This window comes from Bombus flavifrons, chromosome 8 (assembly GCF_040668555.2).
Source record: "Bombus flavifrons isolate JBK064 chromosome 8, iyBomFlav1_principal, whole genome shotgun sequence".
NCBI lineage: Eukaryota > Metazoa > Arthropoda > Insecta > Hymenoptera > Apidae > Bombus > Bombus flavifrons.
In genome coordinates, this window is record NC_138449.1 from 9,363,416 (window position 1) to 9,391,362 (window position 27,947).

The window sequence follows — 27,947 nt, forward strand, 5'->3', positions numbered from 1 at the left end:
GAAGCTGCTATTAATCGAAAAAATATTACTCCCTCCTCATCCTCGTTTCATACAAAGTAAACAAGATGAAAGTGTTGGCAACTTATAATCTGCTTCCTAGAAAATCGTTCGATATTCCGCGAGGGAAATCAATCGATCAACGTTATAGCACATGTGCTCTGATAGCACTTCGCGCGTTAAACGTATCATGATGGATTTTGCGAGAAGTTTGATTCAGAGACGCGATTCTTTCCGAAATCGAGTGGCATTCTTTCGATTTTCTCATTTCGTTGGACATTTCCAACCGATTAGATTGCAGGGAAAGCGTAAGCCAAACGCCCGCGATTTCGTGCTCGTTTTATTTCCTCCGAAAGAGTCAAGGGCTGCGGAGAATTTTCAAAAAAGTCCCTTTAGCACCGGCCGATCGATAAGAAAGTTTCGGACGTTTGGCGCACATATACATAGTTTAGCACGAATTTACTGATCGTGTAAAACTGTGCGCTTAAAAACAAAAACAAAAATCGGTACGTGGGTAGGTAGATGTACAAACAGCCAGATAGACGAACAGGTAGAGACAGAGAGCGAGACAGAGAAGAAACACAGAGAGAGAGAGAGAGAGAGAGAGAGAAATGGGGGAGAGAGAGAGAGAGAGAGACGAGAAAGGAACGTAGAGCAAAAATAAAAAATAACAGGGGTGGAAGAGAAGAATGAAGATTAAACCCTTCGTTTCGTATGTGATATTTGAAATATAATAAAATGAAAGTTTGTAATAAGTAGAATATGTAATATAAATCTACTATATATATATATATATATATATATATATATATATATATATATATATATATATATATAGAAATTTTGTTCATTTAGAAAATTCTGACTACAGATTTTAAAATAATTTACGCATCCATCGAGAGAGAATAGATTTCTTCGTTATACTAGGACATCCGATACGTAATGTCGTTTTAAATATCCAGGTATTAAATATGATAGAACAACGATAATACGATATATTATCACCTAGAGTATGTCGAAGGGCGACATTATTTGTAAAAACTATCTGTTATTTTATAGATAACTTTGTAATTCCCTTTTCAAGAATTTGTTGTCTTTACGACTAAAAAAATTATTTAGCATCGATCTTAAACGATCCGTGTTCCTAAACCTTCCTGTTATTTAGAAAATTGTACGCTCAACAAATGGATAATCTGTTTTTGCCGGATTAGGAGAATATATTAAATATGTTATTAATTCCAAGAGATATTTAATTTTTTCTATGCTTTCCAATTACTTTTAACGAATGAACACGTTGCTATGAAAAGAAATTTCTTCGAAGTTTGCTAAGTCCAGTGGTTTACCCACCAAGGCTGCCTGCAATCCGTCTAATTGTTAAATTACGATCATAATGATTTCACTTTGATTCGAAAGTTGATTATAAATCATCAAACGTATGTCATAACAATGGAATATTTTTATTAAAATTTTCTCACGTGGCAGTAACAAGAAGTAGCACTGTATGTCAGAATAGAGATGATAGTCATTGTCTTTTACGGCTACGATTATTACAAAGAATTTATTTTACACCCTTTGTTACTATCCGATCTAGAAATGGGTGATTTTACTGCCAATTTCGAGGAACATGTACAAACATACACGCGTTCGAGATGGTTCCCTACCGAAAGTCCGCCGCAGAATCCATTTTTCTATTTCTGATGGTTTTCCGATACACTTTAGGTGATTTGCGCACGACGCTATCGAGAAAATTTAATGTTTTTGCTATTTCTTACGTGGTTGAACATTTTGAACTAATCATTTTTATTTTTCGTTGTTAAATCGAACGACTAGATCTTGCTTTGCCATAAAATTCAAAATTATCTGGAAAATTTGTCCTTTAAAATTTCCTCGCTTTTTATCCTGCTCTGTATAAATTTGAAAAACGTTTTTGCAGAGGCCACAGTCGTATCGTCTTTCTTAAACTTGCAAGGTAATAAAAGACCTCGCTTAAATATGTATGATATGCATATTTAAACTCTTTCCTGCGTTAGAAAAATGACCTGAATACTTTAAACCCTTGATTTAACACGAAGAATGTTTGTTCTTACCGAGCTTTAATTTCGAATTTCCCAAACACACAGCATGCCATTGAACCGGAATAAGAAACGACATTACTTATACGAATGGCCTAATATCAAGGAAGAATTAAAAAATATAGCGACATACAATCTGAGAATTTGAATATCAATAAAACGGAATTTAATCTTGTGCTTTCTATAGATATCAAGAATTCCTTTCATTTACAGCCGTATCGCTATGTGCCTTTGGTGCTCAAACTGTTACTTTAACGTGAAATCTTACATCGAATTAGCTATGCTAATCACGTTCTCATGCTTCTTCCATTCGTTGTCCTTTAGTCTCGTGAAACGAAGGAACAGGACAGCAAACGGAAGAAAAGAAATTAACGTAACACAGGAGGCTCGAAGGAAAATGTTCGAAAGAAACTATAAGAACTGATCGCTGCTAAACGACGAAGTAGCCATACCTAAACGACAGTACGAAACAAAATAGATAATGTAAAAGGAAAAGGAGGAACGCAAGGGACGAGCCGCAAAAAAAATGAACGCTAATATAACAACTAGAGTCGTGCCAGTTGGGAGAGAGTAGCATGGAGGGCCAATATGCTAAGTTTGTTTCAACATGGACAACTTACATTTCCTTTTCTTTTCTCTTTCGTCAGCGGGTCTATTTCTCTTTTAGTCTCTTTTTCGTAGCCATACAATTTCTTTAAGAAAAGGGGTCAGGGAAAGCGGCGAAACATGGGAAGAACGGCAGAAACAGTTATGGGCTATACACAATGAAACTTTCGGGCTCACAGAGAAACAATAAGTGGACGAATGTCGATGTGGTGAAGAGACGTCGCCGGAAATAAACGTGAGACGTAGTAACAGAATTTAGAGGTACAAAGAAACAGATGCCTCGTGCAGCTTCGTAGAGCCGTATAGAATAGTACAAAACACAGAATCTTGTGTGTAAAAAGGGAGCAACAGGGAAGTTCACAGGTGAAAAGAAAAGCAAAGTGAAAGAGAGGATGGCGAAGAAAGGCGCGCGCACGCACACGCGCATCCGCTCTAACCATTCACGTCTCCACTCGCATGATATGCACGTGCGTCCGTATCCTGGTACACGTGTATATAAGTATCTCTGATCGGTTCTACCACCGTACATTTACGTTATTTACGTATCTTTGCATATTTTTCCTCTCTCTGTCACGTGTGTCCTGTGTTCGTACACGTTCACACGTATATGTACACCACCGACGAAAAGTTTTCAAGCATCAGCGTTTTTCAGGATTTTTATATCCCTTCGTCGTCGTATAAATTACGCGATGTTTAACAAAATAATTGAAGATATCGGAAAGTCTAGTTTCGCGAATAACTGTTCTCATCGATATTTGTAAATTCTTGCCAGCCATGCAATACAATTGTAGAAAATTGTAAGATAAATCTATAGTCTGTAACAATTACATTTTTATATAGAAAGACCTAGACGAATATTTTTCCTTCGCGTGACAGTCTATCGCGACGTTAAACTGACCTCTCGCTTAAACTACGTACCTATCGTACAAAACCAGAAATTACCATCGCCATCAAAGATGCGTCGTCCGTTTCTCATCATTTGAGCATTACATCGCTGCGAAACTTTCCGTCGGTAGTACACGTCCAACGAAAAATCCAAGAAAGGAAAAAAAGAACGAGCGAAGAAAAAGATCGAGCGCCTCCACGCGTGACTGCAGCTCGAACTTTCGCGTAAGAATTTCTCTCCTATGTATCTTCGTTTCTCTTTTGAGTTTATTTTCAACTTTATTTCTTCTCTTCTATTGTTTATTCTCTGAGTTTATTTCTATCTTTACATCCGGTTACACAGATTCGCGTGAATTATTAAATTCTTCAGGTTCCTCGCGTCGAGGACGTGCAACTGCATTGTTCTCGCCCGCTTGCAACGATCAACTACCAGCTAATTAGGAGTAAATGTTTATTGTTTGTGGACAGCGAAAGATATTCGGAAACGTGTGTCCATGTGCCTATGTGTGCGTATCTCTGTGTGTGTGTGTATTTCTGTATGTCTGTGTGTGAGCTTCGACGGGTCAATACGTCAGTCGAGAGCTCGGATCGAGACGGAATATCGAGCAATTCGACGGAATATCGTGGGACGAAAGCGGAAGAAAGGAGAAGAACGGTGACGACGCAACTCGCCCCAACTGACACTCTCGTGTTCCGTTCTCTTTTCGTAGTCGGACGGTAACGCGCGACTAAAGGGATCTTTTCGGTGCTTCGAGCGGGGACAACTCACTCTCTCTCTCTCTTTCTTGCCACGAAAAGGCAGACGGGGAAAGCGGTGCTGTAACGTTCGTTCTCTCTCGCGAAGCTTCCAGAAGATATCGAGGTTTGCTTAGGGTATATTCCGCTCTGTATTTTCCGCAGCGGACCGCATACGCTCGACGACATACACTTTCCGTCTGACTTTTCTCTTCGTCAGTCGCATATAAACTAAACGATCCTCGAGCGCTATGCGGCCGAAAAGCGCAAGTTTAGTGTGAAGATTCGCGTCCCCTTCATGTTCTAGTTTATGAACGCGGTGCTCGCTTTTCTCTACTCTCTACTACGGTTACACATAAAACCGGTGCACAGACGCACACATTTCTTAGCGTTTATCTAGACCGATTGTCGTGCGCTCCTCCGAACAGCGTCAATTCATCGTGTAAAGCAGCGAACGAAGCAACCTTATATGGTCAAAGGGAAGCGCGCTACAACGAACGCGATTACGCCGAAAGCATCTGCGTATATATAGCTTCCTCCAACGATAAGAACGAAAACATTGATCGTTACGGAGGAAAAAGGACTGTCGTAACGATACGCTTCGTCGCTCCAAATTTCAAAGCCAACGTACACAACCGTACAAATGCCGGTCCAAAGAAGCTTCGTTGCAGGTAACTCAGCCACCGTGGTAGCTTCCTCCATTGCATTCGGAGAAATTCCACGGAAACGTTATTGTTTTACTATTGCATCTTTCTAAACGTTCTAGTTTTGGTATATAATAGCGCATAACAGTTAAACGTTCATTTCATATCGTTTTCATTGTTCTATTATTCATATCGAATGGTAACTTCGCTTTAAACTGTGTCCACCCGAAGCGGATTTCCTTCAAGGTACATACGAGTACTTGAATTTATGCTAAAACGAGCAAACGTAACGAATGTGGCTCGAAAACCAATTACATACGTACGTTCATTTGAGCATAACTTACTGAACTCCATAATTACGATCCTTTAATGTATTCGGCATTAACTTTCTATTTCTACGTGAAAATATCACCAGCTACAGAGAATAACTCGATATTTTTTTGTTTCAAATATTAAATATCCATATCTATAATATTTTTTTTAACTTTCTACATTTACTGTATACTTCTACTTAAAACGATCTCCACCCACAAATCATGAAACGAAACTGACGTCATTTCGATTGCTACTCCGAACAGATTCACGCTCATCAAATAGTTTATTACGAAATCCTTTCGTTAAATGGAAATAACGTGGTTACGCGTATAAAGCATCGCCGAACTAAATATAAAATTTCATCCCATTCAGCGAGGCAGACTTCAATTGACGTCAGAGAGTGAACGCGCCTCCTGGATGGCCGACGTCAATTCCATAAGTGTTCGAATGAAGCGAAACCGTCGTTAACTGACGTTAGCCATCCCGAAGGGATGTATTTGTACTAAAATCAGTATCCTGAAGCACGCGAATTCAACCGTTTCCAGTGTTTCACGAATAAAACGCAAATGGCGCAAATATCGATAAAAAAAGAACATTCGAAAACAAATTTCTTTGATATAACTATGGGCACACGCATACCACACGTGTACTCGAAAAATTGTCCCTTTATATATTTAAAATTATGAAAGTATACAATTTAAAAGCATAAAAGTCATCGAGGTTTTATATTTTTTAATTATTTTAAAACATATAATCTATCGTGTTTGAAACGTGCTTCCTGTATTTTCCAATTGCAGTAAAACATTTTACTTAACAGAAGTTAATATAAATAATATAGGAAGAATAATTACCAGATTTAACTTCTTGGTTCTAACAGATTTTAACTTCTTGACTCAACGGTTCTGACGTCATAGCTGACGAACGTGTTTCTCTTAACATTAATTGTGAGTTGCGTTTCATGTCGTTTCTTGATAAATTCGTAAACATTTTGCAACGTACGGCTAGTGTGCGATATTTTCAAAATATATAGACATTTTCGCACTCTAACTAGAAATAATTTCAAGATTTCGGTTAGATTAACGTAATTGTATACCATAAACGAAGTAATTAACGCCACGTTAACTGAATACCTCCTACGCAACGTAGTAGCTTTGTATAACGTAATTGTAAATATGCAATGTGATATTAACATGATACGTATATATAATTTGTAGCAGAGTATCCTGTATTATTCGGATACACTTTCTTAATTGAGTTTCGCTACATGATATCTTGTTACGTCCAATAGAATCCCATTGGCACGAGTTACCTACAACCTTTGCTTTCTGCTCTGAAACCTTAATTGTTACAGTCGTATACAACTTTGTCCAACTATGAAATTTCGAGCTTATAATATAGAGTAATATGTTAACATCAGAAAGTAAGATTCTAAGATGCAGTATCTTGCAAACTCCTTCTGATATACGTAATTACAATAATTCTTACGAGAAACACCGAGACACGAAAGCGATACCTACAATAATTAGAAGAAGAATCCTCTATTGATTTGGTCCTGTGTCGTATTTACTTGTAATATTACATCAAACTGGAAAAGTATATTTTGCCTTTCGAAACTTTAACTAGGATTCCGGTTAATCTCTTTCATTACAGAGTATCTTTACGAATTAAAAGTTCAATGTGAAATTTACAAATTCCTTTTCCGTTTTCAACCGTACCTCTTAAGTTTATATTCTCTTGGAAGCTAGTTGAAAGTTTAACAGAAATAAAACGGGATTTCTACCGTTTGTTTTTCTTTCGCGCTACGAATACATACATCTTTTAAACTTAATTTCCGTGCGATCGATGAAAGACGAAGCTCCTCTCTCTCGACAACGAAGAATATTTGCACAAAGAATCCCAGGAATTCGTCGACTTATTAAATACGCGAACAACCAAGTACCTAGATCGCATTTTTCCCTTTGCCATCGATCTGCCTTTCCTATAATAGATCCGTAATATCCTCGGCGTTCCCCGACCGAATTACCAAACCAGATGCTTTCCGCTTCGGCGATAACGAAACACGGAATCCATCAGCTCTTCGTTCAAGAGCAACGCGATATTAATCGTTTCGTTTCTTTCATTGAAAGCAACGAACCGGACGAAAGTTAAGAAGAAGGCGAAAACATATAAAAGATTACGCGACTAATCGATAAAATAAATTACTTGCCTGCTCAAACGAAGGTTACAGTTTAAAACTCTCTCGTAACTTCAACTTAACAACGATCTTATTTATATACGACGTTCACCTATTGTCAGAAACCCTGTATAATTATTTACAGATCCACCCAAAAAACAGAGACACATATTTGATGATACGGTCTATACAGGTAACGTGCTTGATCAAAGAACATGTATCTGTCATACAAAGAGTGATAGGAAAGTCGTTATGTCAAGCAAGCCCGACAGTTGGCCCGAATTATAGTTTACACTGATGCATGGGTGATCCTTAGCTATATAGCACCTAAACTCGATACGAGAAAGCATATTCTCTTTCTCGTTCGTGGTTCTCGATAGTTTCTAACTGGAAGATTACGTTGTCCATGACGCACGTTATCGAACGAGACATCGATCCAAAGCATATATACGTATTAAGTCGAGTAAGTTTGAGTCGGAAAGACTCAACATTATGGAAACGTCACGATTTAGTTCCATTTATTTCTACGCCTATATTATTCCTAAATCCGTTGCGAAAACCGAAACGTGTTCACGCGTCGGTAATAATCCGTGATTTTTCCGCAAGATAGAACAGAGGAAACGTTTCTTTGTACTTTGTTGCAGAAAATGATGCAGATTCTAAAAAGAAAACGATGTTATACCTTTTGCTTCGTTCGAACTCTGTCGTGATCGTACAAACGTGAATTCTTTTAGAAATATCTTTCCTCGATGATGGATTAAAAGTGTATGAATTAAATGGTCGATATGATCGAACGATTTTATGTTCGTCACGCATCGAGTATTGATACGCAACAAAAGCTGCGAAATCAAACCTTATGATAATTATTTAACTGATTAATTAGTCGGTAATTAATTAGCTGCGTTAATTTGTCTTTATATCCAATTGTAAAGCGGAGCAAGAACTAGCTGCCACGTGTTTCTCATTCTTTATTTCAAAAAGTCGATCATTTCGTATACGCGAAAATATAGTTTCTGCTGGGAAATTTGTATAAAGCGTAGAATGCTGAGAATAATAATTTCGTTTGTTACAACGTGTCGACTTGATATGTATCGTTGAAAATTCGTGTCGCGCGAAACATATTAAAATTTGTTGATAATAATTTATTTCTAAAAAGGGCATTTCAAAGATGATTGACGGGAGTTAAATACTGTCAATAGTTTAAACGTTTGAGAATGTGTATATAACTTTATATATTATATAATATTGGTGTAAAAGTACATTTTATACCGTCGAATAATTATTTACATACTTCTTCAAACGGTTTACATACTGCTCAAAAATATGCGAAAAGTCAGAAACAATTTCATTCTTCATTTTACGTATTAAAGAATATTACGACACGACAAAAGTGTTAAGACCCAATATGTGATAACGACGTTAGTGTTTGCGCATTACCAAGCCACGTGTAATTATTTCATCGTTTAAATTCTTTGTCTAAAAACCGTTTAATTTTTAAACTCAACGTCATCGAAACTGTATCGAAAGATAATCAAAATTATTCCAAAGATTTATATAGTAATTATGATACGTTTACCGTTAAGCTCGTTAAGACGATAGTTTAAATCTTTATTCTGTCGATTTCATAAGAAAATCAGAAATAAATTAATTCCAATTTCACGTCACTAATTTGTATACTTTAGTGAAATCGATTATTAAACGTTATAAATCCACCGAAACATGTAGATATGTGTTACTTATAAGAGCAGCGTACATCTATTGAAACATTCAATTTCTTTCACATTTAAAATTTAAATGAAATATGGAACGAGGCGATAACAGTAAGCGGCTAAAAACATTTTTTAGTTTATAGTACTTTATCAAAAAACGACGAGAATGGTAAGCTTCTAAAATTAAAATATTCCCTTTTTTTTCGATACAAAACGTGTATAAAATTTGGTCTCAGTTATATCTATAGCTATTGCGTCCCTTTAACGAGGTGCGTCAAAATTGGAAATTTCACGGTAACTGAGGAAAATCGCGGCCATCCTCGTTTCATCGAAAACTGTACGCTCGCATCGCGATTTCAATTTTCCAAGTTCCGCGGTTTCATTACGAAATTCATTAAATTCAGACCGATCGGCGGTTCAGCAAATATTTACGATTCACTCTCGCGTTCTAATACACGCACCGTGTACACGCAGCGCAAATTCGACACATTACCGATCGTAGAAATAGAACGGATACAATTTGGAAGCGAACATTTTCCACGAAGCAGAGTTCGAAACGTTAAAGCCACTTGGAACTTAGGTCGGGAAATTCCGCCACTGCGTTAGTGCATTAAAATTCAATGTAGCCGTCAACGATTTCTTCGCGAGGCAGAGAATTTCAACGATGATTCGCCTTGGCGAAATAAAACTGCGAAAAAAGGGGAGAAGAGAGGCGAAAGAGAAATTCAAAGAAAATTCGACTTCGATAGTTCGAGTTTCTCCTCCGTTCTTTCCGCAGACGAATCGGTGCAAATCGTTTCGTACCCTCTGGTTCATATCGTAAGAGCACGCGTCATTACTTACATGGAATGTAGCCTTTTTGCTACAGTCTGTCAAATCCGCTGTCGTCATCTCCTATTATTTTATATAATCGTGGTACACGTGGCACACGTAGTTTAATACATGTAAGTATAGAAATACGTACGTAACAAGTAAAATGGCTCGGTAGTCGCATCGGATACGGATCATGAGATATATACAAAGCGAAAGACCGAGAGAGGTGGTGATCACTTCCGGTTTCTAAAGTGTAGGTGGTGCTATTGCGCTTCACTTTTCGCTACACTAACAGAACTCGGTCTAATCGAGGTTTACTTCTCCCGTGTAGTTTATGCGTATGCGTGTACATTGCGTGGAAATGAGAGAAAGAGAAAAAAAGAAAGAGAGACGGTCACGTGTAGGTGTCAATTTATGAACTCGTTATACCGGCGTCTTTGGCAGTTTCCTGCGCGTCGGTGATGAGGGCGTTTTATCCGTTTCCCCTTCTGAAAAACATTTCAGGTTCGTCGTAAGAATAACAGCAAATAGAGACACACCAGGCAGTGTCGCATTTTAACTTTATAACCTGACATATTTGTTTTACTTTTAATGGCTTAGTTATTTTTTATAGACAGGGCCATATGGTTTGGTAGAAATGGCGTACGAAATTGCGTTGTGCTGCAATAAAGAAACGAACATCGCATAAACTAATATATACAGGATATCTTCCTTTGTCGATATCTTCCATTGACATAAATAAGAGAAAAATGTTATATAAGCGTACGAGGTCATTTGAAACTTTATTGAAAAATTCGCGACAAAAGTACAAAGCACTAGAGGAATGACGATACACGGAAATAGATTAATATCGCATACAGCGCGTTTTAAAATGTTGGCTCTTTCTGTCAGTAAAAGACTGACGATGATAAAAAATAGAATTTATTACCGTGTAGAAAATTCATTTTATTTCAATTCAATAAATCAATCATCAAGTCTTTACGTACCACTTCACTATACGTATTAATATTTACTTAAAACATGAGTAACGTGAAAATGGAATATGTATATCGAAGGACGAAGTTTATTGTTTCTCTCATATTTTATTTCATTTCATTTTTTATTTTGTGACTCTTCGATAAAGCTTCAACTAACCTATGTTTGTGTTTAACATATGTTTTTTTTATTTACTCCCATAAAACACATTCATAAAATTTGACTGAAGATACTGGGACACCGAATTAACTAATAATTGACATACCTACCAAATAATGATATAACTCAGTTTTTTAAACAGAATGGATATCATATGGAAGATAAAACCATACAGCTTTCGCAAAAAAATATACCTACATATATTAAAAGTAGGAGAAATATTTCAGGCAATAAAGTTAAATATGAACATGGTGTATTTTCAAATGTTCATTTGCGCTGAAACGATATGCAATAGTTTTCTACTCGATATAATGTGCTGCACAACACACAGATTATAAACTGTAATCCATATTTAAAGATAACATCGGAAGGACGAATGCACTACTACTGACAAACGCGTGGAATTTACTCTTTTTCCGTTCTTGCGCGCGTTAAAAACGCGCTTGTCTGTATCGCGCGTGACTGACGAGTCCTCGTTCCGTACAAGTTATCGATTTTAAAGCCGACGATGCACTTCGCCGACACTGTCAGCGTCTAACGATTAGTCGTTTTCGCCTGGTAGCACGTGTACATGACGATTTCGACGATGCTTTGCGATTCGTTCTCGTACTCACCCATCAGCAGTCCCAGACTTCCCGGCCCTTTTCCCGATGACGGCACAGCGGCTAAATCCTCCGGCAGGTCCCCGCTGCGTGTTTGTGACGCGTAAAAGCAGCGATAGTATACAATAAAGCAATTCGAATGACCAATCTGCGAATTCCATTCGTTCGACTACTTCTCCTCACCGGTCTGTTAGATGTTATACTTACGTGTCACCAGCATGCTCGACCACCAACTCGATCACATCGTCGCCTCGTTCTGTTATTTGAAGGACTTCTTCGAAACTTCGATCTACCAGAGACACTCCGCCCCATTCTAGCACCTGCAGAAATAGACAAATTTTTATTCGAGTCTCGTGGATTTCATAGACGTGGTTCACAGACGTACCGAGATTTCAATCATTTCCCGTCTACGGACGAAGATATTTCACGATATAACGTCGTTTCTGCGATATCATAAACCATACGAAACGAGAAACGAGAAAGAATTATTTTTGGAAGCATTAGAATCACTGTCTACGGAAAAGTCGCTTATACGTAAGCGTCTAGCGTAAGCGTAGTCTATTAGAAGACGCGACGATATGTCTACACCGGTCTACGAAGACTGAACATTTTGTTTCATTACTATAATGAAGAGCGACGAGCAAGATGCTTTCATCCTATATCAGTACATTCGTTTATGGCTGCAACATAAGCTACCGACAACGTTAACGCCAGTCATCATGAGGGAAACGCGTAGCAACGAAAATGATTCGCTGCTGTTTCGCGGACAGGTGCACGTTATTTTCAATGGCCGCTGCAAGGAAACGTACTTACTGTTGGCATGAGCGTGTCTAATGCGCGTCTATGAAGCAACGCTTCGTAGACGGTGAGTCTTAGATGCAAAAAAAGAATCATCTGTAGCTTTGACATTATTTTTTTATCTTACCTTCTTTTTGCATTTCTATAACGACTACGCCTAATCTTGTAAATTGCAAACGTATCGTTTTTAGATGACTCAGATAATAATTCTTAAATAGCGTTCTGATCATTCTCGAGGATACTCGATAATACTCATTTTCGGTAAATCTTTTGATACTTATGAACGAGGGTGTACACCCGAGGAGTTATATATAGGAGAAGAATAAACGAACTTACTCGACGATAAGAGACGGATAATTTGGTTCTAGGAGTAGGACATAGATTTAATCGCGAAATTATATGAAAGAAGTTTGAACCGGCCGGTTATAATCAGACCAAGAATTGATCGCATCTGTTAAATCTAGAGAACTTGCGAAATCTTCCTACTGCCTTAATTGCTTCGATAAATTTTTTGTTTGAACAGGAATAAACCACAAACCTCGGTGAATTCATTATATTCGGTTGAAGTTATAATTTGCTGTAATACCTAACCGTCCATCTGACAGATAATTCTGTCGTCACTTGTATCATGTGTAAGATCCGTCCATCTGTCTCATCGACTCGTTTAGTATTAAAGAAAATATTGCACCGTGTGACTACGAAGTTTTAGGATTAGCCTCGTAAAAAGTAGAACTCTCGAGGAAATGACTTTAGTTGTTTCGAGTTTTCGATATAAGTTCGTATTAAATTTGTACAGCATACAGCACGATCGTAAAATGTTCGAGTAGCTACGTAGAAATCATTGGCCGAAGTATTTGTGACAGACGCGATTGAAACGAATGGATTTAATAAACATAGGCGAGATTATGATTCTATGAAAATTCTCTGTGCTTATTATCTTCGTTAAACTGTAGCGTATATTTAATATCTTTACGATTCAAAATTAAACGATCACATATTATTGAATTAGCACGATTTCGCAAGATATAGCTTTCCAGTCAACGTTCACGATTGCGAAACGTTTGCGTTGCGCACAGCTGTCGATAACTTAATTAAAATCACAGCTGGAGAGAATGGTTGTCGATACTCGCACGCATTAACCGCTTGCAATATGTTAGCTGCTCAACAGTGGACGCAAGTTGCCAGAACATCTTTATTTTCTTCGGGATCTAAATGGCCATTAAATTTCTATGCAACAGCCTGCATCCATGACACCAATTTTTAGTCATAAAGTTTGAACGTGTGATCGAATTTCTAGAAGAGCGATGCAGCAAATGTAATTTTAAAAGGAGTGAAATTTTTAGAAAATCTACCTCGCAAAGGAGATTGGACTTTTGAAAATTGTGTCAAAAATATGTACGAGAATTGATCATCGAATGATACCGAGGATGTGAATTTTCAATTGTATCGCTTCTCTTATACAACGTTGCCTTGTTATATGTATATTTAATTATAGTTCTACGTAGTGTTAAAATTGTCTTAATATTACGCTTCATACTCCTACGTTCTTCCGAAAATAGAGCAGTAATCATTTCAACAAAATGATTATAATTTTGATTGCAGCAGGGAAATGAGATAGCTCCATTTAAAATTTGTATTATCATGATAATAGATATTATGGAGAAAGGAACCAGGATTATCATTATACAAATGTAATTCTGCGAAAATTTCAGAAATTAACACGCTCCATCCAATTTTTCCTACCCTTCCATATAACTCCAAAAATCATTGTATTTAAAAGTTTCGAATAAATATCGAAACATCGTTTTCTGAAATAACGTGCCGCGTTATAAGAACATCCATGAATAAGAAATTCGTCAGAATAACGCTCTAAATTCGAAAAAGGAGAAGATACTTCGACGCTACACGCTCGTTTAATCTTCAACTTTGAACGAATATGTTAACGTGAAAAGAAGCGTATGAGATCCTACCTTGTCACCGCGTTGTACACCAGCTTTTGCCGCTGGTCCATCTGGCACAGTCCACATCACGTATGCAAAAGTACGTCCATCAGCCACTGTTTTACCACCGATTATCCTTAGGCCAAAACCAGCGGCTGTAAAAATCAGATGAACGTTCAAGGTAGATATCGATAAAACGTGCACGGTTCTGCTATGATGCATTAAATAAATTTTTTCGAACGTGCACGAAAGAATTTCGGAAGTTATACAACAACAAAGTTCGGTAAAACAAAGTTCAGTGGGGCAACAAATGGATTGACAATTTCATAATGCTTTCACGATGCTAATGTTGATTATTCGGATAAAAATTTCATCGTATTTGATGGCTACGCAATAATAAATAATATCCGGGGAAGTTGAGTAGGCACGCGGGAAGGCTGACCTTTATATTTGTAAATTGGTATTCATCGCGGCTGGTGAGTTCACCGACAGAGTACAAAATTTCGCCGTATATCTGAAACGCAATCTTTTGTGCGAAATCCTAAATTAAACGAGCTTTACGGTTATAACGCGCGGCCTGTTTCACTCGTCAATCGATAACACGAAATGTCACGACAACTTTATTATTACGTGACACCTACAAACGTCACCTGTTCGTTTTTCCCTTTTTTTCTTCTTTTCATCGCACTGCCTCCTCGTTACGATTGCCCTGTAATCCATATTGAAAGACTACCTTCCGATTTCCGCGCGGTGCACAAGTTAATGGCGTATTGACGAGATACGTTAAAAGATCGGTATGTACACAGAGTTATTGCGAGTAGATATGAATATTGATGAGCCTGGAGAAACTGCCTCCGACTCGGTTAACAGTGGTTTCCCGGTGGTTCGTATTGTACGTGATATTTGGAATCTTCGCTTGTTAAGTACAGACTAGAAAGATTTGTAAAAAGAATAGATATATCGATCGAACGTGAAAAGAAATAACGTAGAGTAAAAACTTTGTTCGCTAAGTATCATTAGTATTATTTAATCTCCGCTGATGTATTTTTGCAATTAATCGAAGAAAATTACGTGTTATTAATATGCACAACGAATCGAGTTTGTTAGTCAATAAAGATATATAGTATAATAATTAAAATGTCGTATCTTTTATTGAAAAATGGTAATTCATTAGGGTATAGATGGAAATGTAGACAAATAGTCGAATCCAATAATTGCGAGGATACGAGTGCTTCTGTGGCTCACTGTAAATGTATCCTCTAGATTTCGTGGTTTATTAATTTTGGATCGAGATATTAAGATATATATTAATTATCACACATTTCCTCTTTCCCGTTGAATCGCGGAACAATTTTATACCTAAAGAGCGATTTGAGTGATTGAAAATAGAAGTAACAGAGAACGTTGAAGTGTTGAAGTTAAATCGATATCAGCTTAATTCTTTACAAAAGATAAATGGTATTTTTTCGCGTAAAAATAAAAGAAGAAGAATAGTCGAACGTGATAGTTAACGATCCAATTAAAAAATGCTCCAGAACATGACCTATGCAGGTAAAAAAAAGCCTCACACTTTTGACCATTTTTATAAAACTTTCTAATTGCTATGTGAATCGATGTTTATTAACTTCAACAGTATAATTTCCGTATACCATCGAATGTTTAACATTGATCGATAGTTTCAAAGAGCGCAAAAATTATCTCGCTTGTAAGCTAACAAAATTAGAATCCGTCGTTGAGCTCTACAATCAAAGTAAAGTAACGATTGAATTTCTGTTATCGTACGTCAATTGCCATTAATTTTCATCCAAATACAAACTCAGAAAGTCAAACTCGGAAACGTTAATTTTATCTAAGCAAAGGAGATTACACAGTTATAGACGAGCGAAAGCAAACGACAAACAATGGATATTCCTCTTGATAGATGTTCGAGTAACGAAGTAAGCGCGTGATTAACACCGAATTAATTTAATACGACGACTACCAGGACGATTAATGAACCACGTTAGATACGCGACATAACGTATATAGCAACAGGTTTTAGGGGATTTTAGCGCGATATAGCAATTGCTAGATTAACGAGTCCGTAAGTCATACGAACGAAAGAGCCAAGCTAATCAGAGTCGTTAATCGCTGAGTTCCTCGCGGAAATTTCACTTCGAATCGTCTCTCCTCGTTCCATCGTCCACTCTAACGAATTCTTCGCTTTTTCTTCCGATGAAAGCTAAGGTGGAACACAGCGTTCATAATCCTGGAATGGATAAATCGAAAAAGAGAAAGAGGAGCTGTCGAAAATTGAACGAAGTAGAAGATCGGACGATGAAAAGTTCGTTGCTCGTGTGAAGAGAATCAGGCAGAGTTTTGATGGGCGTCGGCGCGGGAACGCCAATCAAGGGCCGTCATTCAGGCTTAATTAACAGGCTGGGAACAGCGGACCTGCGATAAGGTCTGCAGCCGCAGGCTTGCTCTGGTAATGACGTTGCAGCGCAATTATCTGATCGGTTGGCCGTTTCTCCGCGGAATTTTCGATAAATACTTCGCCAGCCGGAGTCCATCTTGTTAACGTTCGTCCACGGGACGAACGTTGGGCCCAACGGTCGTGAAAATTTGCCTCGCAGATTCGCGACAAATCGAATTTCCCGTCGCCCTTTCTCCGAAGCGATCGGATTAATTCGCCGAACAGAGCTCGCGAAAGTGCACAGATAACACGCCAGCATAATACAGCGAAAAGACGCTTCCAATTACGCATTCTCGATCCTCTGGACGTTTATAAATCTTTATAAGGTTGATTTAAAACACGCGAAACGGACAGGATTTAATGCACGAAGACTGAACTGGGTTAGGTATAAATGTTTGATGGATGAGGATGAGAGATATTGATACAGGAAGAAGATGAATAGGTTCGTTTTTCAAACTTTTTTACTGTATCATTTCGTGAACTGAATTAATTAAAACTCTCGAGGATACTGTGAATCAGATTTCTCTGTATGATTAGAATGAATGTGTTACGTAATAGGTTTTATATCGATATTTCTTTTCGTTTCTTTTTCTTTTTTTTTACAAACAACGCTCTCTCTTTTTTTCCTATCTATATTCTTATTCCTGAATAAATATGAAGGGAATATAATAATATGCTGAAGAGGATATTTATACACTTTCCTCGTTTAAAAGATACGAATACACGCAATTTGCATGAGCAATTCTTATTCCAGTTTGCAGAACTTGACCTTCTTCCACTTTTATAGATTTTAATTAACTAGAAGTTTTCTGACGATATTATTTATAATTGGCTGCGAATTTTTACCTTTCTGTGATAAAATAGAATGTTCCACCAGTTTTATGGTAATTTGACTGTTTATTTAACAGTTTTACCATCTCTTTCGTTCCTAAGGATATTCATATGTGAGGGAAGCTGTTCAAATATAATATAATAGAGGTATTTCCACAATAGCGAGATCGTAAAATCAGTGGAACGTTAATGTAAACGTATTTCGTATATGTGGACAGAAACGTAAGTGGATAAAAATTTGTAGCTATGACCAAAAAAGTACGTGCAAATAGATATTTAACATCTGGTCGGTGTACTGTATGCAATATGAGGAAACGAATATTCACGCATAAATCACGGTTGTATTATATTAATCGATACATGAAGTGTTTCGATGCTAAAAGGTGCATTTCGAAAAAAAAAAATTTCTCTACACTTAAGTCAAATATCCTTTATACCTAGTGAAATTGTTTTAAGATCAATTACAGTATTTATTTCAAAATTTGATATTGAAGTATTGTCAAGTATTGTCAAGTAAAAGAAGTTATTTTTAATTCTACCCTTTTCAGGCTTATTTTTGTATGAAATATTGTTTATCCACATCTTTGTCCAATGTATCAATTACTCGTATATTTACTATAATTCGTACGTTTATTTCATGTCAATCCAATAGTGCAAATTAATATATCATAAAAATATAAACAAAGTACTATAAATTAAAATTCAATTCTAATATAGATACTTCATGTATAAAATATTACATTGTCTACCTTCTGTGAATGCGTTTCGAACACTTGAATAGCATAGAACACTTGAGTAGCATAGAAGTTCAAACGATTGTACAAGTACCAGGTTTATGAAGTTATATAATGACTTTAAAACGACTTAAAAAATAGTTCTACTCCTTTATGACCCCGTTATTCCTTTGTGCTCTTTATAAATGTCCTCTAAAAAATGACGCACAAGCGACTCAATCTAAAGTTATTACAGAAATCTGCATGTATAGTTCCTCCCATACAAAGCGTGTTTGAAACTGAAGTCTAAAGCAAGTCAATTTATCACCATTACAGCTTTCTTTCGTTTTCCAACTACGGCCACCACGCTATGTCCTATTTTATATGCCCTATAGCGTTTTTGTGAATTTAAAATATTCATGAGCTTTGTCACCTAATTCTAGTTATGGCCATCGTTTCGAATAGCCAACTATATGTATAAGAAGGAAAAATAAGATCGATTATTAAAATTGAAATTCTCCGGTAAACAGAATTAAACTAATACCGAAAGTTAATTTTCCTCGAGCTAGTACCATCGATGCTGGTAGAGAAATCTTGAGTTATTCCTGTTCGCCATTAAGCAAATTTTTTCTTATTATTTCATAGAAAGATGATAAAGTTTTCATAATGAAAGTCTTCGAGAAAGTATTCTGATAAGTCAAGTAAATATTTAATATATTTCAAATGAATGTTTTAATACAAGAAGTAGCTTTGGTAATTTGCATTATGTAGACAATTGATTTGAAATGCTTTTAAAAGAATGTAACGCCATCGTGTGTTTGATGCAATGTAACTTGATTTCTCTCTCATTGTTTTTCTAAAGAACAAAGAATAAAATAACTGGTTGCGTTTAAATGCACAAGTTGAGAAGAGAAACTTCAATTCTATCGTTTACAATTGAATTTCAGTCGAGCCAAACGTATGGAAATTAGAGAAGATTGTTGCATACGTACAGGATGAGATGAAAAACTACTATACTACTAAACTCATGTCGCGTATAGTTTCAGTTTCAGAGAAAAATTGTTTATGTTAAAGAGGCAATTACTCAAAAAATGAAAGTACTCTTCTAAAGGACTATAAAAGTAGTAATATTGGTGACTATCAAATCTAAAGGGAGTAATACACTTTTATATTCTACTTTCCGTGAGACGTAGCTGGAAATAGGAAAATTCTGTTCGTTATAACAGCTTCTCTTCAAGCTTGAAATTTCCACGATATTCACATTTGTTGTAAATCATAAATAAATATAATAGAACTGCTGAAAACAAGGACCAGAGTAAACAAAGGACAAAGGAGGGAATTTCTCAATGCCTGAATAAATCATTCCCGTACAATGCGAAATTTTATTAACTTGTTGTGTAGTATTCGTGCAGGAGCTCGTTTGACAAACAATGACGAATAAGAGTCGCAGCAGGCTCGTTTGAAAAGGATCGTGATTCCGTGCTAAACAGCGCAAGGCGCGAATAAAAAAAAAATATTTGCATGAAAGGAAGTCGTCATTGAATAGATTCGCTGAAATGAACGAGGAATTCAAGAGAAGCGAGAAAATTGAATTTCAAAGCAACAACAGGCTGCCTCGAAAGAAATTATGGCTGTTTGGTTCGAACGCTGCGAACATCGTTCAAAACCTATTTATTTACATAGACACTTAAAGAAAATTGGAACGAGAGAAAAAGAGCGGCTGGAGATGAGAGAAATAGGAAGAAAGAAAGCTGTTTAAAATCGCGCTGTACCAAAATTCAACGGAGTCGACTTTCTCTCAAATGTATTTTTACCTGTAACGATAATTTGATCCAACGTTGATGGAAGGTTAATTATAAAAATAAAGATTGGCAACCTAATCTGTGTTGCCAGCAGCAGCCTTTCAACTTTTAAATAACACTGGAAACACGTGTAATGCGCGTATTTTTACTGTTGGACGACATTAACAGTTTTAATTGCTTTGTCATTTTTTTTTTTTTTTTAATTTTTTACTTTGGTTATTACCTCAAACTCGTAATTATGTAACGTGGTACAATGTATATGATGGGATAAGTATGAATCCTATAGGATATGTACTGTCTTGAGTGTTAAGGACTCTTGCATAACCATAAATATTTCACTGGGAAATTAATGAAAGAGATAAAAACAGGTTATTTATACTAGATACAAATGTTTTAGGGTTACTAGTATCTACTATAATTTTATATTTTACTATCCATATCCGAGAGCAATGCAAAATTTCTATTTACGAGTGGATGTACTCTTAAAGTGGTGTACTTGATAACATTTCGTGTCTTGCACTCTAAAGGCTCGTACGAAATCGTCCTTAACCATACCATATAAATGTAAAATGTATAAGACAGAGAAGAATGGCTATACGCAAAGGGAAATGAGCCGCACATTTAGACATTATCTCTACGTATATAGCGTGAAATGGACTTCTGTGTAGAAACGTGTACAAAGTATTTACGCAGAATATGTAAAAAATGTGCGTGTCTACGATAAGACGTGGAAATAAAAAATTTAATTAATTTTATACAGCAACGATAAAAGATAATATACAATGAAACACTGGTACTCTCTGAAGTCGTCTTAAGACGAAACTTATCTCCATTCACTGCTACATCATTAAATCAAACAAAACTATTCAACTTCGAACTTTAAACTTGGAACTTCAACAACGTCTAAAGGTCTCCGACAAATAGCTGATTTAATTAAACAGCACGTGTATATATTTCAAAGTAGCGCGCTAGTTGTTTAATTATTCCAATTATTATTTATCTTGTTCGCGATACTTTTCTTCATTTTGAAAGATTCTGTAAAATGCCATTACCGCTTTCTATTCGATTGTACAATTTTCAGTACATGATATATACTTCGCAAATTTACGACTTCCATATATCTTTATCCAACAAACGGTTATCGTATTGGAAAAATTAAACAACGCTTTGCACAGATTGTGATCAAGATAAATACTTCGTACATTCGATTTAACAACGCTTCCTCTAGTTAATCCCTCTTCCCCCATCTTTGGCTAATAAATTTGCTCGAAATTTATGAGAAAGGCAAGCAAAATCAACCAGTTAACGAATAACTCCAGAGGTATGAAACTGGAAATAATTGTTAGTATCTATAGTATCGCCGTTAACGCGAGTAAATTCGTTGCAATAGACAATAGATGATGCATGCATCATTGGTTTCATTGAAACGAATTCTAATACCCGCGGACACAATCGACCATTTTAATGCGTTCGTACGACATTTTTTTATTGAATTACTCGCGTATGGGTTTCATACTATTCACGAGGCTCGCCTATGATTAGATACGGAAATTAATTTTAATTTGTTCGTGTACTATTAAGTTCGTCGTTCGTTTTGTCGTACTTGATTTTTCCGAACTTGATGCCCTAATCAATTTATTGCCCTGCTGTAAAGGAGTGTAAAGTGAGCAAACTTATCTGGCAACCCAACGAATAATTAAATATGACGCGTACACCGGCTAGACCCATGTCACTGTTTTCATTACTTTCGCTCTATACCAACTTTTATGACCGCGTTTTATCTCGTTTACCCAGCTGGTTAACTGCGTTCTGTATCCCTGAATATCTACACGCACATTAAACGTTCGATTGGATTCGAATAGTGGCACGATATTCGAAAGTAAAGATAGGAAAATATCGTGTACGCTGAACATGCTTTTACGCTCCCGCTTCTAGGTATTACAATGTCTATCTATCTCGTATATAACGAAACGAAAAATCGATTAGTATTATAGTTAAATGACGGATAATACGGAAAAAAGAAAAAAATTCAGAATATGTAAAAAAGAAAATCAATCCGTGTTAAATTATCGTGTACTCACTCCTGTGCCCTTTGTCTAAAGTCGGATCTCTTCTTAGTTTTATCCTTCTCTTTGCATTCACCCATGGCGCTGCAATGAACAATAAAATAAAGTGTGGACATCTATTTTTCGATTCCAATTTAAGAAAACGATTTATTCAGTTTACAGAAATAGAATAAATGGTAGAAGATCAGTCGTTTTTAAAAAAGAAAATCTGCTTTCTCGCAACGAGACAAGCGATCTTGGAAAGTATAAAGAAAAAGGTGTTTCTGTTAATACCGACGGTCAATTGATAACAAAAGAGGAATCTTTGACGCGTCGAAGAAGATTACGTTAGTTTTCCTTTTTATAATGCAGACGCGTGACTTCCACTCGATGTAGCGTGAAAGCGATTTCGTTTATACTGTACCCCGAATTCTAGTACCGATCGATGCTCATTCTTGCAGAAAGTGCGGCTTGATGTTTCTTAGTATTTTTTACTAGTGCTGGATATTTTCGTGAAGGGCAGCGAAACGAAACTGAACATCAATTGACAAAATGTTTCCTCCGCGTCGTCACGAAAAGATTGACAATCCAAGTTCAAGAAACAAATTGAATGAGAATCGTCATTAAGAAAATTGAAAATCATTTCATTACCGAAGCAATTCCATTCTTTAAACAATTTTCTTATGTGTCGTATCATTCGGTTTGTTCGGTGCTTATGTTGTATACCTCAGTCAAGCGAACTTTATGGAATTTTTGTAAAGCTTATTATTTGTTGAACTGTCTGGAAATATCCAGCGGGCTAGACACTTCTATTTTCGGCCGAAATTGAAATTTTCTAGAAACTATCGTAGAAAAGCTTCTCATATCCGTTTTATGACGACCTTCGCAGAAATCTGTAAACTGATAAAATTTCATATCCCGCTAGATCCGTTAGAAATTGCATCGAAAAATCGGGTTTATCTTTTGAGATAATCTTCACCTTGCTTTATGTTCAGCCCATCTTTTTTTATTTTCCTATTTGGACAATTTTATCCCGACGGGATATACAGGTACTTTCATTCTTTTGAAAAATGTCCAAAGCAGGTGCTACATTCGAAGAGACTTTAAAGGAGAAGAAGATTCTCCATATCTTGTTTTATTTGATTCTAAACTTTCCTGCAATATACTTAGCGTAGAGAATAACAGGTGCTATCCTTCAAATCTGCATATAGCAAGGTACACGGGGTATATTTGCATTCAGACAAAAATATTATCGTATGAGTATTAGCATATGGATTTTGCGATATCGTTGTAAATACTTTCCAGTATCGCTATATCTTTTCTCGTATCTTTTCGCTAAAAATAACTTTCGCTTCTAATTTCGAGCCTTTTGTAACCCGATGAGAAATCTCGTTTCTTATTTTAAATATGTTTTAAATACACAGAAAAATTAGGAATATCGTATATTTTAACATACGCCGCATAAGATGAAACTCGACGTTTAATTAATTTTTCAAGTTAGATATGTAGGAGAATTTTTCAATTGAACAAAATCCTACGGCTTGAAATAACCAGCTCTGAAAACTGTTCCCCGATGGAAATTGCAAATTTCTGCGTTAAAGTAATTTATGAAATTTCCCTTCTCCTTCTAATAAGAGAAAAAGGTATTAAAAATAACCTATTTCATCTCGAGCACGATGGAAAAAGCGACGAATGATTACGTAAAACCGCTACTAGAAACGTCTTGTCGCAAACTTTTTTATCAGAATTTTCTCTGATCATTACCATTTACTGAGTTTTTTACGCTTCATTGCCTTAATATTTTTATGCGCAACTTTTTTTCACTTTTCCCCTGCGGATTCATTATATATATATATATATTACTATCAAACAATTTTTGTAAATATCGCTTCCAACGTTCACAAAGCTGTTTCCTATTATAACGAATGAGATTGGAAGGATATTCCGCTTTTTACTAGAAAAGCACGGTTCCATATTATCCACCAAATTAAATTCCCCATTCCGAATTAAAGGAATTTAATTACCAGCAGGGGAGAAAGCCTCCTATTTAGAACATAATACACCGGCGAATTTGTTCTGATCTGCCTATATGTCTTATATGTTTAGCTTTGAAAAATCTGCTAATGTCAACTGTTCTTCGTTCTTCCTTTCGTCGCTAATTCATTTACTTTCTATATTCGTTGATTTTTTTAGTCCAATGAGCACGGTCTTCTAATAACTTAAAATCCACGACCTTTTTCTCTCTCTTCGAAATCTAACGTAAATAAAAATTTGAATCTCATTAGAGAAGTGCCCTCAAGAATTTAAGAATAATTTCGTCTCTGTTGGACTTGAGAAAATAAAATAACAACGTGAAATAAAGGAGACGAAAGAACAGAAAAAGATACAAAGTAAAATAATCCAAGGGAAAAGGAGAAGAAAAAACAATAATTAAAATAATAAAATTGAAATTGCATTCAGCAAGAAAAAGAAGAGGGAAATACCTTGCAAGAACGAGGTTCGTTGGATAATTAACGGGAAAAGTTACAAATCTCGAAAGCATCCCGTACGAAATACACGCTATCACGTACCACATCGAGAAGAGGATATAAATAAAGAGAAATTTTCTCGCGTTATTCGTTTTCCTAATTGGATCAGCGTAAATGGCGCTTTCGTTCCATAAGCAACTGCAATGACCTAAATTCGACATTTAAACATTCGACTGCATCTCGGGTCCATTTAATCTCCGTATCACCCTTCTACTTAACGATCTCCGATAACGTCGGTATTAGTGGAACATTATATCTCTGATTTTAGTTGCGTCAAGCATCCTACGTAGCAAGACTTTTGCTCGAGGATCCGTGAGAGATCCAAGATAACCGTCGAAGTTATTGTTAGCAGATAACGCGCCTCAGGCGCGAAGGAAGCAATGAAAATCTCGCGACGCGCTAATATCAAATAACATTGGAAGGATACTTTAATGAAAGATTCTACTACGAGATACTTACTCATGTCATTGTCCGCGTGATGAATAACGATCTTGATACTTTCTCCATCCACCAGGCTTCCTTGTCGAGCAAGCTCACGATCTTCGGCTGCGACTCTATTCACAGCCGACGGAGGTACTTTGGCAGCTCCTGAAGAACCCGAAGATGCCAATCCCTTTATCGCGTTTATATCCGGTCTGAAATCAAAACGTCACCAGTTGATTTTATATCGGAATACGGGTACATCGATGAGAAGTAAGAACGATGGAAAGGAGAATGTAGGAGTAAAAAAGGAATATTGGAATATCGAAGCTTAACTGTAACGAATCATGTACACCTACACAAAAGTTTTAATAGTTCATACGAAGAGAAGACATATTTTGATTTATTTAATTCTTTGTTAAAATAAAAGGAACAAAAAACTTTGGTTCATTCTATTAATTGTAAATGATACTTGATACTTGAAAAATATATTTGATGCGGGCCATGTAGATGTTTGTGCGTTTATGAAAGATTTGAATTTACGAGAACTCGAATGTACATAATATGCAAAAATATATAAAACATCCAAAGTAAGGTACTTGTTGTAACATTTCAAGGATGAGGCGATTCTCTATTTACGTTCCATTTCTTTAATCCTATTTATAAAAACTGAAATTTCCATAAAAATTTGCCATCTATCGATAATTCATTTTTATGTGAAGCGAAAACCGTACTACATACGAACGATATATTTTTTCGTATAACCTTCGCGTCGAGTCCTAACAGTTTAAAAATCATACGATGAAAACGTTGAATGAAATATTTCACAACGATAATTTCATCGTGAAAAATATAAAGAATAACTTACTACACGCGGATACATGTTTAGAATATTGCAGCTGTACGATGCAAAAGTAGATCTCATTATTCGTTCGTTAAATCATAATGTTTTGCGGGATTTTAGTTTTGCTAAAATTCCCTAATTCCGTCACATTATTAGTGGAATCAGAACACAATGCAGAAACTTGCTAAATTCAGTTTCCAGGTTGTCTATTTCGTTTCGCTTCGGTATCGATAATTAATCGTGCGTAGCATGAATCGATTAATTTGTGCAAATTGAAATGATTCGAAATTACGAGAACAATCGTGATTTGAGACAGTGCACCGGTTTCGCTGTCTCTTTGAAGTGAATTTAATTGCGTTTATCTGTTAGTACGTGTTTCGTTCGTGTTTTCCGTGAAGAAAAATTGATTCCAAAATGGAAAGACAAAAATCTCAATCAGCACTCATTTACAGAAAGAATAAATTTCTCTGTTCCTCTTTCTCTTAACAGTATCGTTAATGCTTTCGAATTCTGTAACAGAATTAATTACAAAATAATAGAAGTAACTTCTATAACGTTGAAATAGAGTGCGCAAGTTTATAAATACTACCAACCTATTAACTAATTCAGGTTTCCACAAAATAACGATCGGACGTTCTGACTAGCTGAATCGAATGAAACCTGAGCCAACACCGTTTCAACTAGTCGAAATACAGCAACAAATTCTATTCGCTGGTATTTCGTGTACCAAAACTCAGTAATTACAATCGAATCCTCTTACAATGCTGCTTCGCTTAGAAACATTTGAATTAGCAGAGAAAAACATACCGATTCGAGGTTGAGGGCGGAGGGTACTTATATTCGTCATCTCCGTCTTTCTTTCTCCATTTCCACGCGAAATCCTAATTAATCTGCTTCTCGAGCGAAGCAACTAAAACGACCAGAATACTTTAGGACGCTTTCGCCACGGTCGGGAAGATCGAGTGGCTTAAGTAGGTTCATGCTCGAAAACCGCTGAATTAAGTGAAACACGGCATTCCGCGTGGTTTCTGCTCGACTCGCTCGTGATTTGAACAATCGGTACGACCGATTTGAATACATCCACGGGGAAAAAAACCCGGGATGGTGATTAAGCGTCGTTGAAAAAAGAAAAGAAAAAAGAAAAGTAAAAGTTGCGAGCTGCTGGATATACCGTCGTGAATTATCGTGGATCTTCCGGCATAATCACGCGAACTTTTCCAATAACCGAGAATTCAGTGGAAAAAACGCAGTGAAATATTTTTCACAGCAGTTTTAATCGTTTCTGAAAACTTTGCCAGTCGGAACGGTCTGATATCTGGCCGTTGAAGCTCAAACTGTTTCTTTTTAAAGAACCATCGGTCAGTGATTTTAATCCCTGGTTCGGTTGCGATTGGCTGACCTTTACTTAACTCTTTGCCAGACCACCTTAATGGCTCTGCGCAACATTGCATCACGACCTTGATATTGGATTCGAGATATCACAGTGTGCTACAAGCAGTTCTGTAAGAGCCTGGAGAGTTTCAAACATATGGAAATTGACCTTTTAAGTAAAATTTGTTACACGTGTGGATTTTCTAATTACGGTCAACTGATATCGTCAATATTGTCACGAATTTACAAAAATTGTTGATTTTGTAAAATGTAAATTAATAATTATTTGAATCATCCCAATGTTCTCGTATCTTATTAGCTTTTTACAAAATTCTAGAGGAATTTCAATGGGGTTATTATTTTTATTACTTTTTATTATTTCCTTTATTGTCTTCGTTTATTGCTTTGAATATATCATAGACTTATGTGGATTATGAGAAAATATGTATTATTACCCAATTAATTGTGCAACAAATGTACCATTTATCGATTAATTCTAAGAATTAGAAATTTTA

The 27,947-nt window shown here is 36.3% G+C and overlaps 1 protein-coding gene and 1 long non-coding RNA gene across 7 annotated transcripts in view; one reads left to right on the plus strand and one right to left on the minus strand.

The window, feature by feature from the left end:
- Window positions 1-27,947, plus strand: part of LOC138182714 (uncharacterized) — a 142,267-nt gene that overhangs the window by 26,975 nt on the left and 87,345 nt on the right. The window lies entirely within an intron of this gene.
- The window catches only part of Fife (regulating synaptic membrane exocytosis protein fife), a 150,172-nt gene that overhangs the window by 24,596 nt on the left and 97,629 nt on the right, over window positions 1-27,947 (minus strand). For all 6 annotated transcript variants that reach the window (XR_011173862.1, XR_011173864.1, XR_011173863.1 and 3 more), the window contains 6 exons: window positions 25,257-25,432; window positions 22,306-22,374; window positions 14,454-14,578; window positions 11,893-12,005; window positions 11,698-11,771; window positions 10,379-10,437 (listed from right to left, as the gene is read on the minus strand). Coding sequence is in view for 3 of the 6 variants with exons in the window: in XM_069118809.1 (XP_068974910.1) it covers window positions 10,379-10,437; window positions 11,698-11,771; window positions 11,893-12,005; window positions 14,454-14,578; window positions 22,306-22,374; window positions 25,257-25,432 (616 nt within the window). In the remaining 3 variants the exon portion in view is untranslated. The remainder of the gene's footprint in view (window positions 1-10,378; window positions 10,438-11,697; window positions 11,772-11,892; window positions 12,006-14,453; window positions 14,579-22,305; window positions 22,375-25,256; window positions 25,433-27,947) is intronic.